At 49.5% G+C, this 20,100-nt stretch overlaps 1 protein-coding gene across 2 annotated transcripts in view; it reads right to left on the bottom strand.

Moving 5' to 3' along the window:
* LRIG1 (leucine rich repeats and immunoglobulin like domains 1) overlaps positions 1–19,840 on the bottom strand; it is a 90,693-nt gene extending 70,853 nt beyond the window's left edge. Inside the window, exon 1 of one of the 2 annotated variants that reach the window (XM_054076457.1) lies at positions 19,423–19,840. In XM_054076457.1, the coding sequence (XP_053932432.1) occupies positions 19,423–19,601 (179 nt within the window). In that variant the 5' untranslated portion in view covers positions 19,602–19,840. The remainder of the gene's footprint in view (positions 1–19,422) is intronic. The other variant, XM_054076459.1, reaches the window with a different exon arrangement.
* Between the last annotated feature and the right edge of the window lie 260 nt (positions 19,841–20,100).

Genomic DNA, 20,100 nt, shown 5'->3' with positions numbered 1-20,100 from the left:
CTGCTCCAGTGGGGAACACATTGCTGCCTAATTTATAGCAGCAGAGCCACAAGGGCAGCAGGCGGCTGGCCCTGGGGCCAGGGCATGGAGAGAAGCCGAAGGCCCCCGACAGTGGAGGAAACAAACACAGGGGAACTCACACTGCCCCCATTAAAAAAAATTAATCCTGATCATAAAAGCTGGAGCACAGCCTGTATTTCAGACCAAATAATAAAGGAAGGCCTTTATAAATAGGGAATCACTTACTATTCAGAGGTAGGAGGATTAGAAAGGTTATTTAAATTAAAAACAAACTGCACAAACAAATAATTCCACCCCCCTTGGCCACTGCAGTCCCAACCCCACATCAGCTGCCTGTTCCGCACATGTTATCTGCAAACCATGGGCAACGCAATTCCCTGCTCCACACCGTTTCACAATCTGCTCACTCTGAACCTTACATTACGTCAGGAATTAAACAAACATTTCCTCTTTCTCCTTCTTTGGAGCTTCCCCCCCCAGTGCAGAGCTCAGCTCCAAAGTCCAGCCAGGCAGCAGGCATCGGGGTCGAGGTGTAAGTGCCAGCTTACAGAGCTCAGCATGCTTCCCACTGCCTCTTCGACAGCCCCCAGAGCATCAGCGGGGCAGCTGGTGGTGGTGACAGGGCATAACGACTCCATCGTACCCAGGGAAGCAAAAGGAAAGCTGTGGGCCAGTTGTCCATCACAACGTTCATGAAAAACAGCATGGAAAAACAGGAGAGGGGCTCCCACTGCTCCACTAAGAGGATAAATGCACCACAGCCACCAAATCTGTTTATCACGCAAAACTGGGGCATAGGACTTACACTTGTTTGTAGATTTGCTCCCAAGGAAGACAAGGCTGCAGGCTTGTGTTCTTATCCCAAACAGTTTAAAACTGAGAAGAGACAAGAGGGGTGCGAGGTCCCTGTGGGGCTGCGGAACAGGGCAGGCAGGGAGGGCAGGTGGCCGGGGGCCAACACACAGCTTCAGCCCTGCCCTGGGACCAACCAGGCCCATTGGTCCAGTGAACAGGCAGCTCTGCACACCCCACAAACACACCACCAACAGTAAGGAGGAAGGGAGCATCATGCTAAAAGCCAAAGCATAAATAACAGGAAAACTCGGCAGAAGTCAATGAATAAGTTAGTCAGCCCTGGATACAGAAATCCTCAGGAAACCAGACTCCATCTGTCCGTTTCCATGCAAACAACTGATCATGACTAGTAACTGCAAAGTCTTTTCGCGATCTGTCCATATTTCCAAACAGGTTTATACTACAAATCCGAGGTTTATCTGCTCTGGAAAACCCCGCGAGGGCCATAGCGGGGAACCAGCAAAGTGAGAGCATGAGATATACCAAGAGACTGAATATCAGAGAGCCAAGTCAGGTCGGGTGAATTTTTGTGTGGTTGCTGCTATTTAATGGCAATGCCTTGTTAACAATTTGGATAAAGCAAGCTTTTGTTAAGGACCTGCTATTTTCCTCCCTCCTATACCTTCCCCCCACGTTTTGAGATCACATAAACACATCCCCAAGCTCCTCAAGGGATGTTTTTTTCCCAGCAAAGCCAAGGCTGACAAGACTTGGCATTCCTGAAATGTCTAAATAGGGGAAGGAGGAGAAACAACATTTTTTTCAAGCCCACTTTATGCATCACAGACAAGCAAAGATTGGCCCGGGGCCAATAAAAAAAACACAATCTAAAAATATTTGCAAGATCATCTTAAATACTCCTAATGCTCCTGATAGAAAAGTCCTCGGCTGCACAGCAGACACAAGCCCCCGCGCCAAATACTGTGCATTCCTGGAGGGAGCTGTGGAGCAGAAAGACATAATCGAGGCAATTGACAAACCACTGCACGCGACTGTGGGTCCATCCCCAAGCATCCCGTGGGGACCTGCCACCACTGGCATTCACCCACAGAAGGTCTCGGGCTCATGGTGAAACCTCACACATGAAACACATCCCAGGCACTTGGTAACAAGTTCAGGATTAAGAAACTTGGCTAATGAAGGGGCAAGAGCCAAGAGATCAAATTTCTGCCAAATACCAGGAGAATCACACCACTATCAGTAGCCATTATATTCATTAGTTTATACACTGGCCCATTTTGTGGGTTTTTCCAGGTTCGGATTTCACTTGCCCAATGCTGCTGGACAAAATTAGGCAAGGAGAAGGGTCTGGACGCAACACTACAGCTTGCAATAAAAAAACTGGAGGTGATACAAACCAGATGTGGATGCGCTCCAAGAGGTATTACAACTTCATATGCCAGCCTCTGCATAACAGCGCACTCAGGAGTGAGCGTCCACAAAGCCAAAACACACTTGAGAGCAGGGACTGCTTCAAGGGGAGCAGAATGGGTTAATGGGAACCCACTGAGCTCCCGTGGCCAATTATTCTTCCTAGGTTTGCTAGCTCAGAAATTTGGGCATCTAAGAAGACTGCAGTGTTCCACTTGTGCAATAAACTCCTCTAACCGACATCACTTCACACTTCGCGGAGTGCAAAGTTCGTGCTGATATTGTTGGCTTTCTTGTTCACTGCTTTTTGGCACCGTCCTGCCCGCCTGACTGTTCATTAATATGCAATCAGGACATTAAAGGCTTCATTCCAGTCCCAGCTAGGCTGTGGCTGCCTTTTCCAGCAAGTGCTCTCTTGCGGGAGAGAGAGGTGCAAATGCGTTTAGGTGCTCCTAAACACTCAAAATTAAAAAAAAAAAAAACAACACACCCTGTATCCTGTATTCCTACCAACTGGATTTAACAGAATAAGGGATTATCACTATCAGTTCAAACAGGACCCAGAGAAAACTTGGAAACTGTCCTGGATTTACTGTCATTGTGCTTTACTCCTTTATGTATCAGTTACAGCACTAAACTTTGGCACAGTTTACAGACTGACTAATCACAGCTACATGGCAAAGGCTGCCTAAATGCACTGGCAATGAGAAAGTTTCCATCATTTTCATTTAAATGACTGCCAGCTGGTAACAGTCCCCCATAATCCCCACCTGTGTGTTCAGCTATCCTCTGATCTCCCCGATTTGAGCAGCAAGCAGGACAGCCCTGTCTCATTTACTGTCACCACGGCTGCATGGAAAACCATGTCACTATAAGATCAAAATAATTCCCGCTCTTTCAGGAGCGCATTATGTACAGCTTTGCTCCCTGCACCCCTCTGCTCCTCACCAGCTCCATCAATGCTCCATCACTCCTAGGCAGTGTGCAGCACTCATCCCAACCAAGAAACGAACTCGCCTTTAGTCTCCTGCTGCTATCTACAATGAGCCAGCAGCTGTTGGCTAACAAACTCCGCAATGAAACACTCTGTATTGACTTCATAGCCTCCTCTTTTCCCACTCCTGGGCTTGAGTCTTTGCTCCAGCCTGTGCCCTTCGGCATCACCTCCTGTCCCGCTTTCCCAACAGTCATAGAAAACTTGCCCCAGCCTCCCTTAATGTATTATTAAATCCTGCCTTATTTTTCTTCCCTGAGAGACTAAACAGGCCATCAGTTCAATATGAAACTAAGTGCATGCCCAAAAGACAGAACTAACAGATTTTAAGAGTAAGGAGTGCTAAAAAAAGCACTCTAGTTGTTTCAGGTCACTTTAAGCCACATTAATTTTCTGTCCCAAATTTTCAAGAGTTGCTTGTGATGGAGACAAGCCCAACTAGAAAAATCAAAGAATCCCTGAACTCTGAAGGAAGGTTTATCTGAGTTTGGTCCTATATCTGCACTGAATGCAACACAGCCAAATAACATTTTTTCCATTACTTTTTATCACTATCACTTTGCGTTCCCCCCCCTCCTTGAGCACAAGGTCACATCAAAATTTCTCCAGGCAGCCCACGGTGCCATAAATTGTTAGAGATCTGGATTTACATCAGTAGGATTACATGAGATGAGCCAAATGTGCACATGCTGGAGGGAGAGGAGACAACACAGCACTTGAGAACTGGAGAGTATTTTTCATTTATAAATAGTTTACATTTTTTGGATCCAGCAGCAGACAACCCGCTCAGTCTGTACTGAAACCAAAGAAATATCATGTGTGAGTACTAACCACAGCGCAACAGAGATAATAAACAACAGACAGGCAGCCTTACACAGTGAGGCTAGTGCTTTTTGGAGAGGAGGCAAATTAAAAGGGAAAGAAACACCAAATTCAGCAACCCTCACACAGCTAAAGAACCTATTAAATTTCAGAGGGATACGCTTCTCCAACTTAGGCTGCAGGAGAAAACTCTACAAGGAAGCCAGCTCCCTACACCCTGTTGTGCTTCCCTGCTCTCGGCTATACTCATGGTTTTAGCATCTCGGACCACTGCCCCAGAACTAAGGAACACCCAGTCTGAAGACCTGCAACAAACAGGGACAAAGGGATGCCAATGCAGTCACAAAAAGTATGTGCACAGCATGGAGCATGGGCTGGCATCCCAGTCCCAGGGCAATAACCTGAGTTAACGCACACAGGAACAGTTCAAATTCTAATCCGAGACTGACCTGGTACACTCTTCTAAATTATATATAGGAAATAAGTACAAGAAGCAGAAACCTAAAATATACGCTGTGTCTTGCAACCACAGACCATGCTTTCACACTCCAGGAGATTACATTCGCCAACATCATGCAAGTGAGGGCTGTTAAATGTAAAGCACCCAAAGGCAGTGCTGGGCTCCCTCAGAAGCCTCCAGCCTCATGGACTTCAAGAGAACAGAGCCGGATTACAAACCTTCTATGCCAACCTCTACTTTCACACTAAATAGAACTGAAATGAACACTGACATCTATCTTATCCATGCTTTCTACAAATGTTTGTTATTACATCAAACAATATCCTATATCCCACAGAAAAGACAAGTTTTAAAAGGAAGCAGGACAACTCTGTGCTTGCCAAGCAGAGGAACTTGAACTTGGGGAGTATCTCCATTGAAATCAGCCTGCCAAGACCAATTTGATCCACTTTATTACTGCAAGGAATCCCACAAATATGCTGGTAGCTTTTGAGCATCAGCGTGGGTTCCTAGGTAGGGAAAAACCTCCTTAAAATACACACTTCCCGGATTTTGCAAGCATTTACCAGATGTAAGAGAATTCATCTGCCATGACAAGTGTGTAGACACCAATTCTAGCAGACGAGGCTGAGCACTCATCTGTCACAAGTGAAAGCCTACAGCCAGATACGCCTGGCTTAACAAAGGTTTGTTTTCAATTATATTTCAGATTCTTCTAACCATAACTGCCTGGCGTCTGGCACCAACACATCTGAGCCTTTGAAGTGGTTCTTGACTTCAACGGGAAAAGGGAGGAGAGCAAAAAAAAGGGAATCAATCAGCAATTTCAGTTCAAGTCAAATCTCTTCTCTGAAGAGAAAAGGTTAATAACACAACCACTGAGCACACTAGAAGTGTGCTAGCAAAAACAAGTTCCCAAAACAAAACCCATATTTGAGTCAAAATAGCCATGGGTCTGTACAGGGGTTAGGCTTTCACTTTCAGAAACAAGGTTATAAGATACCTGGGTCAATGGTCCCAGACAGAGGAACGTTCCTGCCTCCTAACATCTCCCCATGCTGCGACACTCAGCATTCCCCTCCTGATCACTCAGGCTCACCTGCAATAAAATGCTCATGAGAAAAGACCTTTAACACCTAAACTCCAAGCCCAGCAACCACCAAAAGTACAATTAAATCAGAAAGGCAGCAAGCAAAGCCTTAAATGACACTGCTAGGATCAGGAGGGAAGTCAGTGCAAGAGCAGCGGTAAAAACCTCAGTTTTAAAATGTGTCTCTTCTTTGTCTTCTTTATTCAAACAAGCACAGCTGTGATTTAACAGCAACAAGGTGGCAGAGTACAACAGCTCCCAAGACCAGGGATGGTGGTTTTGATTGGAATGATGTTCATTTAAAGAGGGATAAAAATGCCTTATTCATTTTCTCCAAGCTGTGCCCAACTCAACCAACTCATTTTGTTAGGTCAGGCAGTTTCTGGAAACATCTCCTGGCTCAAAACACTCTCAGAATTTCAAGAATCTGCTCCACAAGTCTTGAGGCTGCTGTGTTCAGGAATGCTGACATGTGGGCAAAGGAAAACCAAAACGTCCCCTTGAATGCTGCACAAAGCTTTAAGGTCTGCCCAAAATGAGAAATGCAAGAGTCAAGACTGAAGGAAGTGTGGGTTTTCTGCTGCATTTCAAAAATCGCCTTGAACACACTCTTCCAGCACAGGAACGTGGCTGTGCCAAGACAGCCTGCATGCCTAGCAAGGCTGACGGCCTCCATGTGCTCCCCTCAAAGGACGGATGGAGTTCAGAATGAATAAATAAAACAGACTTTCAGATCAAGTTTTCTTGGCTTTTGCGGAGATGAGCGTGCTGTGAAAAAGCTCTGGGCAGAAAATCTCTTCTCTCTAGACAGGATCCACCCGCTTCCCAATGCCTCCCTGTCCGCAAGCAAAGGGCAAGCACATACTTGGTCTTCTGCTTGCACAGCTCCCAGGACAATACTTGAGTTGTCCTCTGAAAATATCCACTGCATTCCACAAAATTGAGAAAACTAGACCTCTGGCTTATCCATACAGCCTAATACTTATAGGCTTACATTAAAACAAGATGGATCTTCACTGCTTTACCACAGGACCATTGTCAGGCTGGAGGAGCCCTGCCCAGGACAGCAGCCTGCTGGTGGCTGCCAAAAGAAGGCCCAGCTCCCACCGCAACAACGCTCCTGCCACAGTGGAGGTGGTCACAGAGAACAGCAAAAGAACCAGGATCTGAAAGCCTGGCAGAGGAGTGGTTCCACGGGGCTCCTTCCTGGCTTGTCCTCCACCTTTGCTCCTCACAAACCCAGAGCTGAAGAGGCATCCTGCAACCCTCTTCCACACACCATGGGAGTACCAGAGCACTGATGCAGACGGCTTTAAAACTGGCAGTCAGAATTACTCAGGAAATCATAGAGGAAGCAATTGGAAGTTGTTGGACAGAGAAGCTTCCCCATTTTGTTTCTAAATGTGCAGGCCCAGAAGTCTGTGCTGAATTCCTCTTTTAGCCCTGCCTCTTACAAACAAAGCAATATTAATTAGCACACAGATCCAAAAGTGTTCAGCTGACTCCTCCTCCCCCAAAAAGGTGGATTTTTGCTGGTTTGACTTTAACAAAAATTTACGACAAGCGTAAACAACTTAATCACACACAGCCTGCTCCCCAGCAAGGCCCACGCCGGCATTACGACTTGCACATGGGGTGCTTGAAAACCTTGCCTCTGAGCTCAAGTATTCACAGCTGGAGGGTGAAGCAAACAAACTAAACAGCAGGAACCAGAGCCCAGCCAGCAGCCTGCACATACCCCTGGCTCATCGGCAGCGTTAGAGCTGCCAAAAGGTACCATCACCTGAGAACGGGGTGGACAGAAGGAGATGCAGGGAAGGTACCAGGACAAAAGCTTATGCAGCCCTTGGGAGCTGGAGTGAGCCTGGGAGACATACAGAGGGATGCAGTGCAGCCCCACCATCCGTGCCGGCTGAAAGGCCAGGCTCTTGTTAAGCTGACCACAAAGTGGTAGCACTTGAGACACAAGTGCTAGGAACTGGGAAGAAAGAAACGCTGTAGTAAACAGCGGGCTGCTATCTGGCATCTCCTAAGGATGCTGCCCGCACTTGCTAAGAAGCCAGAGCTGTCCCTGCCCTGCCAAGGGGCTGCCAGGGAGCAGGAAGACACAGAAGGCCACCACTTCCAACCTGCACCTATTGCTCAATGCCCATCAGGCCACAGAGGCTTCTTCTTCCTGGAAACTCTGCTCCAAGATGGGAGCAGCGAGTCACCAAAAATGATTTCCAGCTGTGGCTGTGACGGGCTTGCTGCTCTGGCTGAGATGCTCCCCCATCATATGGGTGGCACCACTTCACCCACAGAGAAACCACCACATGGGTCCTGAAACAGGTGAGGATTCAGGTGCTGCCTCCACAGCATCCCCTGCTCACAAGAACAAGGTGTGGGGTAAGCCAGCACCAAATCCTCTACCCCTACAGGTATTTGCTAATGCCAGCACTCTTCCAACAGGCCTCTGAATTCCTCCATCAGTGACCTCCTACTGGGCATAAATGCAGTGCTTGGTGGAGCTGGGTCTCCATTATCTACTTTTCCTGCAGGGATAATTTAATGGCTCTACTCTCTGCCACAGGGATTGTCTGCTGTCCAATACCAGATAATCTCACACTGCTTCCCTGCCCTTGGTGGGGATATGGCACAGCCACTCCCCCAGCCTGCTGCCTATGACAGAGATAGGCATTTCAAACCTGAGTTGACTCCTCAAACTGAACTCGGCCAACAGCATCAAAAGCTCCAAGGGAGAGAACAGGCACACGCACTATTGCACAGCCTCCTTCCTCGTAAAACTTGGGTAGAAAGCAGTACCTGCCTCAGAGAGATTATTAAACCAGGGAGAAGCAAAGCCAAATGCTGTTTTAAGCAGACCATATAAGCCAAACACATCCTGTCACATCTGAATGACTACAGAGATCAACTCAAAGACCAGCACGCGCCTCCACTGGTAGGGATGAAACCAAAATCCTGGAAGAGGTTCAGCTCACCAAGAACTCAAAAGCCAAACAGCTTCGCTGGGGAGCTGGACTCAGTCCCACAGAGATAAACAGATGCATTTATTAGAACTGCAGAAGCTGAAGGAAGCCCTGCACACATCCTTGCAGACCCATGAGGCAGGCTGCCGGCTCCTGGTTCAACAGCCAAACTAAGTGACACCGCTCGAGATGAAAGCACTCAGAGAACAGTGATGAAGCCTCAGCTCTGCAGACCTCCTACAAAACCAAAAAACTTTTCCCCTAGTCACACAGCAGAGGCAGAGTCCGCCTGGGGACCATTTTAATACCTTCATTAAGCCATTTTCTAACCTACTATAACAGGAAAAGTTCATTCATCAGCTCTTACGAAGAGCAATCCAAACTCCTTCAGCCCATCATCTCAACAGCTTTTAGGTGGTCCTCTCAATAACAAGGGGTGGAAAGCAGGAAAGAGGATATACAAGAGGTTTACAGCCATGCAAAACTGTAAAGACAGCCCAAGTATCACAAAGGCTTCCAAATCACAAGCCTAAAAATATGCACCATCATATTTACTGATTTAATGCAGCGTGCGTGCCCAACTCCAGAAATAATCCAAAGGTGTTTGAAAGCCAAAAATTCTGACTTACACGACTTGTTTAAGGAGAAAAATGGAGGAATAGAGTTGTTTATAGACTAACAGATAGGAACAGCACAAAAATATGCTTAGCAGAGGAAAAGTGGAAAGTATTATGACACCTTTCAAAATAAAACATCGTTGTTTGAATCTCTTAAAACAAGACAAGCCTCCCCATTTTGCCAAAATAAATGAAATACAAGCGTGGATCTGACTTTGCCCCCTGGTTCAGAAGGGGACAAAGGTTTATGGCGAGTTACACAGACAAACAGAGCACGGGACATTCTCCTGGCTCACCAGCAAGGACAGATCACAGACCGCAAAGAGACAAGCGCCAGCAACTGCCCCATATCAGCAGCACTTGGCATTTCTGCACTGCTCATGCTATCGCCAGACAGGCACAGGAGTAACTGGGCAGGAAAGGAGTGAGGAGCATCCAGGTGCCACCTAGATCATCAAGAGATGCCTCCTTGCCCACTGCAAATGACAGAGGTCACTGCTGACATGGGCCAGGCATGCACTCTGCCATACTCCCCATCCCCACATCCCGTTCATGCTGCAAAGCCTGCTGAGAAAGGAGGAAACCAGTGGCTCCATGCACCTTCCAGCTCCAACTCAAAACAACAACCTCCTGCTGCTAAGGAGCCAAATTGGGGTTGCCTGCTCATGGACTGGGCAGCTGCAGGAACACCCCATGCTGTCCAGACAGCTAGGGGATATTTTTTAGGACTGTGCTAAAGGAAGGCTTCTGGTGCTTTTTCACAGCTCTCCAACCTGGGCAGACCGCAGCTGACCCAGACACAGCAAAAAGAAAGCAACGGCGGCTCAGGGCTGCTCCCCAGGCAGTGGTGGTGCAGAGCCAGCTCCAGCCTCCCCCCGCACACGCAGCGGAGGAAGGAGAGGCACCAGTGTTTGGACAACTGGAACACATTTAGGGGGTGATTTTTCACAGGGCCTCCAGCCAGGCAGTTTCCTACGATAGCCATTTTATTACCCGTGATACAACGCACAGATCAGCAGCTCCCTGTCCACTAGGTCTCCCACCACTCCTACAACAACATGACCCACAGAAAGCCCCACCACTGGGGCATTTACATACCCAGCACACATCCAGCATCATGTCCTTAAATGCAACCACAAGATAATACCCAATAAACCTGCCATCTCTGTCTGAATCTCTTTGGGCACATCCAGTTTGACCCCAGCACCCATCTCTGCTAATAACAAAGCAGCACTAGCCAAGCACTGCCATACACAATGCAAAAAACCAGCCCACTGGAGAGCTGTGAGTTTGTGGAGGTGTTTTCTAGATGACAGATAACATAGAAAACCTGTGTTTATATTGGCACACAGCAGGCTAAACCAGACTTAAATACAGTTATAAAACAGTCCAGTCTACACCGGCCATGCAAGATGTGTTTCAAACTGCAGGGCAGTATTTGGAGAGAGGTTTGTTAGTAGCTGGTGTTGATAAACTCTGCAGGGCAGAGGAGTATTCACACCACCAAAAGACAACAGCATCCCATCCTGGCAAATGCCCATCCCAAAAGTGCAGATTTTGGGCAGCCACATCAGTGACAACGATGGATTCATGTCCCCATCTGCGGGGAGCAGAAAGAAGAAGAGCCCTGACTTCGTGTTTTGCAGCTCATCTTCTTGCACATGAGGGCCTGCCCTGCCTTTCTGCAGGGAGGGAAAAACCTACCAGCTAGAGGAGGTGGTCTTGGAAAAAAAACATCTTATTTTAAGATTTCACAGCTGAATTTCCACTTCACTGACGGGTTATGTTCATTTAATCTGAAAGTACTCATAAAAAAACAGGTACCTTCAACAAAAGGGAAGTATTTGTGATACGCAGCCTGGGTTTAAAAAGAATGGTATTTAAGACTGCACCTCTGCAGATTCCCAAAAGTAATGAGATTGCCCTAGGGGTCCAAGAAAAAAAAAAAAAGAAAGACACCAAGGGAAAATTAACAAATAAAATAAAAGGTACTGCCTCATTATGAGCAGCAACACCAAGACTACCCACCCCCCAAAAAATCCATGACAAATACTCTGGCACCCAAAACTAGCTCTACACAAGGCTTTAGGCAGCTAATGCTTTTTTAAATGCAACACATGCAAGACACTGCATTGTTCATTTTTCAAATCTGTAGCTCTGCACAAAGCTATTGGGTTGTAAAGGCCCTCTGACACTTTTCCTGCTGAAATCCATGCAAAGCCACTGCACCACCAAACCACAAAACTGTCACACAAGTGCACATAACCAACCACTCTGCCTGCACGTCCAGCATGGTTAACTAATAAAAACTGATCAGACAGCTACAGTTTGAGACCTGTCCTTTAATTCTTACTCAAACTGAAAATGCAACCACACAGAAGTGAACCATGCTCCTGGAACTGGATGCAACACGTCATCAGGGCTTAAGCGGCACCCCCAAAATAGCAGGGCCCACTTCGAGACTTCTCCAAAATTATAAGGTTGTGGCTCGAGAGACAACGTGCTGAAAATACGATGAGGAAGCATAACGCGTTACATATGTTGTGGTCCTGCTCTGAAGCTGGAAGAGGCTCAGGCTGAAGGACTTGGGCTGCAGTGCCCAACTTGGTTAACTATTAATGGATGACTCAGCTACAATAGGTATTTTGCGTTGTGCGCTGGCACAGCAGCAGAAAGTCCTGGTCCTTGACTTGGGCCACTGTGCACAGCAGAAATAAATGCTTCATAGCACATCATCTAATAGATGGATGTACCAGGAAACAAAAAAAAAAAAAAAGAGGGTTTATTTGCCCTTTGTTTCTTTCAGTCCTTCAGGTGCCACTAAAAAGCAACAAAGGACCTCAGAAAAGAGCTGCTGGTGGTTTTGCGCAAGCCTTGGGGGCTGGACACCCACAATCCAGACCAACATTCACTCACTGTTATTCAAAGCCATGCTCCACGTTAAATCACTCTCCTCACCCTGAAGTAAGTGCTAATTCCTGCCCAGCCCTGGTCCTGCAGAGCTGAAGAACCTGGAGCCTGGATTTTCTGCGGCTCTTCCCGGCAGCATTAGCCTAAATTATCTCTACTCCATTCATCCACATGACCCCATCCAGCTCCACATTGCAAAACAAGGGAGTCACACTGGGTGATTAGGTTAGCAGCACAAAATGATTATGTTAAAAGCTGATGAGCTGAGCTAACTCAATTCAAGGTGTCTCCCGGGGCAGCCAACAAGATCAATTAAAAGCCCTGCAGCCCTAATTAAGAGTTTCTGGGTGCGGTTGACATACAAGGCAGGGATAATACACAAGTTCTCATCAGAGCTGGCTACTGAGCAACTGAAAGCCATCACCTCATTTCGCAGCCACTCAAACTCCAAGACACAATTTTAGTCCCTCTTCAAGACATCAAGGCAAGGAGAATCCAAAGGCAGGTACTGCTTGTGCTCAGACAGGGCCTCCTGCAGAGACAGTGGGAGCTGCACACATATTCATGAGCCCAGGTGCAGGCAGAGTTTGGAAGGTGTTTCACCAGCCAGTGAGGAGAGCCTCAACATGAAGCCACCTCAAACTCTTCCAGCATATTCTGCTGAAGCTGCCCACTGGGGGGGGAGTATCCTTCCAGTGCTCTCAGACTTCCCTGCCAAACAAAGCCTCATGTCAGCAAAGCACTTCTGCATCTGCCCAAATCCCTATCCGAGACAAGACTACAGAACCAGCCTAACTTCAAGCAGGGAAGTGAGATCTCGCCCATGCTCAAAGGAGCATTTAAGTACCTGAAGTGCTCTGCTGAAGTGTCTGAGCTCCTAAACATATAAATTTACAACCTCTAGCCTCTTGATGCCAGCAAGCAAAGGCAGAAGGCGATCAACATCATATTTGCTCCTTCATCCCTTAAAGTCCAAGTAGGAATTCCTGCAAGGCTCAGCCACCCCCAAACCTTACATCCACAGAACTGCAGAGTGGTTTGCACAAGCAAAGAAAAAAAATATTAAGTTGTACCTAACACATAATAATGGTTGATTTTCCTAAAGAACAATTGGTGGTGTGTTGGTTTTTTTCAGCTGCCTACTGAGATGCTCGGTCCCCTGCCCTGGGAATTTTCACTCTGCAGCTTGTACTCCCCCAGCTCCCAGACCATCCATTCTCCCCTTTTCAAACTGCACCCATTGTAAACAGCACTGAATATTAACAAAGCCCATTGAGCACTTGCTCCTTTTCTATGGGACCCCTGCGTTTCAAATTGCAGTCACTGCAGAGAGGAAAAGGCTCGAAGTGATTAAATGCCATGAAGCTTCTTAAAAGGAGAGAGGAATATGCAGAGGAAGCTGAGGGGGTCCTAGAGCCTTTCACTTGAAGACAGGGGCTTCACAAGAGCCAGTAAGGCTTCTTGGTGGGGATATTTTATCCCATTCAGGTTTCATTATCAATCGCATATGTGCTTCCAATCCTAGTCTGATTGAGATTATTTCTGCCCCAGCTGTAGCTCTGCCAGAGATTAAAATGAGAAGATCAGACAGCAGTCGCAACGGGCTTACTATAACTGCTCCTCTCCAGTCAGCACGAATAAATATCACAGCATGCTGAGGGTGGTCAGCGGATCCACCGACACATGTTCACACAGGAAGGGTGGATTTATTCGCAAGTGCATATATTTATTTGTGCATAAGCAGCAGGCCTGGAGAGGCACTGCTTTACAAGGAGGGGCTTTGCTGTTGCTCCAACGGGATCAAGCTCCAGAGCAGTACCTGCAAATCCATAGGGTGCAAAGCCATCCCGCAGCCCCGGGGCTGGAGACCTTCCCAGAGACCTTCCGGAGTAAAGCCACTGCCGAGGACGATGCTCCAGGAAGCACCCAACCAAGTGCGTCACTGCAACCTGAGGATTTCTTGTACAAACACCCCCAGCTCCCTGCAGCATCCCACCTGAGCAGCCTTGGACCACCACCCAAGGAGGGAGCGCTGGCTTTGCAGAATTTCTTTGGGTTACCACTCCCTTTCTCGAGGAGAAAGGAGGACCAGCCACCTGCACCCACCCACATACCCCTCTCCCAAGCTGTCTTTCCAAGCCCGGCAGCCTCCCAGAAGCCAGCACACGGTGAGGGCTCCACAGCTGCACAGGGCCCGGCGCTGCGAGCCTGGGGTGACGATTACTTAATCTTTGTTCCATTATTTCAGCAGGGCTGGAAGTAAGACATGCAGAGGAGGAAATGCCAGCAGCACTCCCCCTTCTCAGCACTGTCTGCAGGAGGGTTCCCCCCCCCCACTACCTTCTCGTCCAGCACCTGCAGAAGATCACGAGTTGCTCTGGGGCTCTGGAGTAACTAACGTCCGTCTCCAGAGATCACCATGCACACAAGTGGTGGCACAGCAAGCTTTCTGCAGAGCCCAACTCCACTCTACTAAGCAAGAAAAGAAGTCACCCTAACGTGCAACGGCAGAGCAACAGGACCTGGCACATGAAAACCTCAGTTTAGCAAGAAATTTAAATTAATGGGCAAATTTGAGCACAAACAGTTTCCTTGCCTTCAACAAAGTCTCTGTGTCCATACACTTGAGTGGGTCTGCTCCCCATTCCTAATTCAAATGCTTTTCCAAAGCCATATAAACATTGACAGGCATCCACAGGATTTTCCAAATCATCCAGACTATTTGCCCAACTCTCTTCAGACAGGAGCAGCAGCACCGGCCACACAGCCAGCATCCGTGCAGCTGGTGCTCAGGGCAACTTGATCTACACAGATCCCAGAGCCTCCCTGGGAAACAGCAGCTCTGAGCCCAGCTGTCCTGGGCACTGCCAAGGACTCGCTTGTTCCCAGATATGCCAAGCACACAACGACCCAGAGGCAGAAGCATCTGTGCATGGATGTCCAGTATCCCAAAACCATCCCCCAGTCATCTGGGTGAAAAACACACAAACACTTGTTTAAAATGAACCCTTTCATTCCTCTGGACTGTACCAGCAACGAATTCGCTATCCAACCACACTTCCATAGCTCCAAAGCCTTCTCACCATTAACATCTGTACCCAAAATACTATTGCTCTATCACTAGAAAGGAAGGAAAACCTCTCACTCGTACATGATGCCTCAAAGAAATCTTTCTTCTACCACTCCTCAAAACTTAAGATGCATGGAGAGACAGAAGGATGGTGAGGATGCGCCAGGTCACCAACACTGCTGGAGCCCTGCCCCCAACTTTGCTGGGCACAAAGCATTTCATACTCAAGCTTGGCCTTAAAGTTTATGCCACATAAAACTCTGGTGTAAAAACAAACTTCACACTTAAACACCAATAGATATGGAGCTTCTCCAGCAGCTTTGAACCGAGATGCTGCAAAGCAGTTCTGCACAGCAACTTCTCCGCAGAGCCTGGTTTTCTGGGCATCCCTATGGACCACAGACATCGCAGAGCTTGTAGCAGCTGGGGCTGCAGCTCCTGTGAGGACAACACAAGTCACGCCAGAGTGTTGCAACATGCGTGATGCAGGGCTACTGAGCCAGCAAGTCCTGCACTTTTCCATAACCAGCATGCAGGATTGATCTGCCTGTTGCTTGTAAGTAAGAAGCCATCTGTGCCATACTGCATTAACTGTGAGCAACTGCAGTGCACCAGCCCTTCTGCAGATCAGCTCTGCCCTCTGAAAGCCAGGGAGAAAAATTACAACTCAAAGCTCCACTGCCAACACAGAAATAACAATAGTTCTAGAAGATCTCAATGCTTTTCTTTAGTACTGATAGTCCTGTTGACAAAATATGCAGCATGATTCTGTCTGTTCCAGAACCCTCCCCAGCATTCAGAGCCACATTTCCAACCCTACAAACAAAAGCTTTATCTCCAATACACTGAAAACCGACTCCAAACACTGCTTCAGCTTTGTGGCACTCATTAGGAATAAAAGATAAACTGCTAAGGAGGGGTTTTTCAATAGCACTTTAAAGAAGTTAAAGCACAGCCAGCACGGGTTACTGAAAACAGGATTTATCTTGTCTCCTATTAGGGATCAAACATGCCTGAGCTTATCACCCGGGGGAAGCAGACACCTTCGGCGGGAGAGGCAGCCTGCCCAGAAGCGATGGAGAAGAGGGACACAAGCTTTGACATCGCCTGTCTCACCTCAGTTTACAGGAACCCGCACCCTCAAACCACACCACCACATTAGCCCAGGCTGCTGCAGCTGCAAAAGGACATCTTGACAAAACCCAAGAAGCGACAGAGCTGCACAGAGACAACTTTTTTCCACTACATGATTCTTTTATAGAGGACGTGAAACAACTAAAAATTTAGTTAACGATTCTCTGCACGAGAATTTTCTATTTATGGTCGTACCAAGCATGAAAAAAGTACTTCAATTTTCCATCTCTGAACTAAGTGAAGTGATTTTCAGTGATTAGAAACAATAATCGCTTTAAAACCAAAAGTTTTTGCAGTAGCTTAAATGCGTGGGGTTTGTATTAGTTATGGAGAAGGGGGAAAAAAACCCAAACCCCTTAATTTTGACTGTCAGATATGAAAGCCATGACAAATTTCCACTTTAGCTAATTCTTTGGTTAGTTTAGAATTTACAAAATCATAAATGGTATTCTGTGTTTAAAAAAAATCAACAGCCCACAGGCCCATAGCAGCAGATTTATTGGTGAAGTAACAGCACATATAAAATTTAAACTGAACTCAAGACACTCAAAAATCTGTTCCATATGAAAAAGACACTCCTGGGTATTAGCACTCCAGGAAAAAAAACACAACAATAAATTTGTTCAGACTGGGCTATTAATGCATTTCTCTGCACCAACAAAGATACACTGTCCTATTTTAAGAGGTGCATGGGGATGCTGGAATTATGCTGAGAAGACTAAAAACTCACTCTGAAAGGTGCCCAGAGCTGAAGGACAGCTCTGTCAGAGCACACAGCAACAGGTGAAAAGGATGAGTCAGGGTTTTAATGCAGAGGCCACATGTTCCTCTTGGTATGACACCTGATAATTTCATGTAAAACAAGGCATTTCTGCAGCCAGAAGTGAATAACACCAGGAGAACCTGAAAAACCTCTAATAATTCTTCTTAATAAGGAGCTGGATGATCTCCAGCAACACTTCAGTGGCCACTATCTGCATTAGCAGAACCGAGGAGTATCTCTTACAACAAGAGTTTTATAGATTCAGTAATCTATAAATCTGTTCAAATAGCCCAGCAACAGAAGCACAGAGGCACTCTTCCTGATCTGCATCCTTCTTTCCTGAGGTGAACTAGATGTCCAGAACACTTATTTTTACAAGTTTACGAGCACTCGCACGTAGTTACTCGCAGTCCTCCTGCACTGTCAAATGAACTGAGCCATCAAAGCAGAGACAACTTTCCCTCCCGGATCTCTGCTGCTTCGTATCTCTGATGTTATATTTTGGATCTTACTGGGTCAGAGCAGCAGCAGCGCTCGGCACTGACACAACCAGAGCAGACTTGCTGCATTTTTTGGGAAATAGCAACCACGCTGTCTGGGACTTGAGCATGGACCCCAACACTTTCAAACACCCTTTTAGGAGGGGGGAAAAAAGCCACAGACACTGTACTAACCCCCAGGTGCCAGGCTGAGAGCTCAGCTGCTGCGCAGCACACAGCACAGGTTAATAACTCGGACAGATGGATAAAAGATGGATAAGTACCTAGGGAATCACAACTTTTATTGGGAAGCAACACCTGGGTCTTCTCAAAACGTCCTATCAGTACACTTAACGGCTTTGGCACCTCAACAGTTGTCAGCTCGGAGCACCCAACAGGTGAGCACGGCCACAGCGCTGGGTGCGCACAGGGCGCGGGATGGATGTCTTTATCCATCGGATAAAGGATTCGGGAGCCCACGCCGGCCGGTATCTCCAGCAGATCCCATCGCTGGAGACCGAACCCACTCGCGGCTCCCATTCCCCTTTTACAGGCAGGCAGCCCCGGGACCCGCATCGCACCCGCCCCGAGTGGGAACGGCAGCGGGCACCGGGACACGGGAGAAGCTCCACGGCGCCCACAAAACGGCAGAGCCCGCCTTGCTTTATAAATCAATCTCAACTCCGCGGTTCTTTTCGCTGCGGGTTCGGCGAGCCCCACGCTGCGCCGCGGTGGCCCAAACCCTCGCAGGATGAGTGTCCTAACAAGGATTCGGGAGCCACGCTGCCGATCATTGCTGGAGACCGAACCCACTCCCGGCTCCCCTTCCTTCCAGAGCCCCGTACGGAGGAGAAGGAAAGGGAGCCGGGCGGTCAGGGATGCGGGGAGCAGCATCGCACCCGCCCGGGGGGGAGCCAGAGCGGACACGGGAGCGGCTCCCCCCGGGCTGCTCCGTGGCAGTGCCCGTTGTGCTTTAGAAACCAAGTAAACCTCAACTTCGGGGTTCTTTTTGCTGCGGATTTGGCGACCCTCGCGCTGTGCCCGGTTACCCAAAACCCCGCCGGATGGGTGCCCCAAGAAGGATCCGGGAGCCCACGCAGACCGATCGGGCAGGGATGCTGGGACCAGCATCGCACGCCAGACGGTATCTCCAGCCGATCCCATAGCTGGGGACCGAACCTACACCCCACTCCGCTTCCTCCCAGACCCCCATAAGTAGCAGGAAAAGGAGGAGGAGGAGGAAGAGGAGAGCCGGCTCGGCGAGGGGTCGGGCGGGCAGGAATGCCACGACCGGCATCGCACCGGGACACGGGAGCGGCTTTCCCCGCGCAGCTCCGCAGCGGAGCCCGCTGTGCTTTAGAAAGCAAATAAACCTCAACTTGGGGGTTCTTTTGCTGCGCGTTTCGCGACCCTCGCGCTGTGCCCGGTTACCCAAAACCCCGCGGGATGGGTGTCCCAAAAAGGATTCGGGACCTCACGCCAGTCGGTATCTCTAGCGGAGCCCATCGCTGGGGACCGAACCTACGCCCGGCTCCCTTCCCTCCCGGAGCCCCGTAAGGAGCAGGAGAAGGAGGGGAAGGTGGAGGACAGCCAGCCCTGCGAGGGACCGGACAGGCAGGGAATTCCGGGACCAGTATCGCACTCCAGCCGGTATCTCCAGCGGATCCCATCGCTGGGGACCGAACGTATTCTCGGCTCCCGTAAATAGAGAGAAAAGAAGCAGGGTAAGGAGGAGAAGGAGAGCCAGCCCAACGAGGGATCGGACGGGCAGGGATACCGGGACCGGCATCGCACCGGGATACTGGAGCGGCTCCCCCCTCGCTTTCTCAACGCCCCCCGCCGCGGTCCCGCCGCTCCCGGTACTCACAGGTGCCGCGTCGCCGCCGGCAGGTCCCGGGGCAGGGCGGGCAGGCCGAGCCCGGCGCAGCTCAGGCGCTGCTGGCCGCAGGCGCACCCGGCGGGGCAGGCGGCGCGGCCCGAGCGCAGCAGCCCCAGCAGCAGCAGCAGCGCCGCCGCCCCGCCGCCCGCCCGCCGCGGCCCCGCCATCTTGTATCCGGTACCGGAGAGACGCTCGGAGGCGGCAGCGCTCAGCGCCGCTCCGCCGCCCGCAGCATCGCGCCGCGCAGCATCACCGCGGGGCGCTCACGGCATCCACCCCCGCCGCGGGAACCGCCTCCTTCTCCTCCTCGCTGCCAGCGACCGCTGGGGCTGCTCGGTGCGCTCCCTCGGGGCCGAGCGCTGCTGCTCCAGCCGCTCCCACCACCGCCGCCCCGGCCCGGCCCGGCCCCAGCGCCGCGCGCCCACGTTGGCGACCCCGCAACATGTAAAGCCGCGCCGCCCCCCGCGCGCCGCCCATTGGCCGCCGGGCGGGCCCTGGCGCGCTGCCATTGGTCGAGGGCGCCCCCCGGCGGGGCGCTGCGGCGTCTCATTGGTGGGAGCCGCCCGTCACTCGGGGGAATGGGGCCCGCCCCTCTTTCCCACTCCAGGTGTGAACGCGGGCCGCCCCCCCACCCCCCGAGCCGCTTCTCTTAAAGGGGCCGCGTCC

The sequence above is a fragment of the Cuculus canorus genome, chromosome 11 (genome assembly GCF_017976375.1).
Source record: "Cuculus canorus isolate bCucCan1 chromosome 11, bCucCan1.pri, whole genome shotgun sequence".
NCBI classification, from domain to species: domain Eukaryota; kingdom Metazoa; phylum Chordata; class Aves; order Cuculiformes; family Cuculidae; genus Cuculus; species Cuculus canorus.
This window is presented reverse-complemented; position numbering and strand designations above follow the sequence as displayed.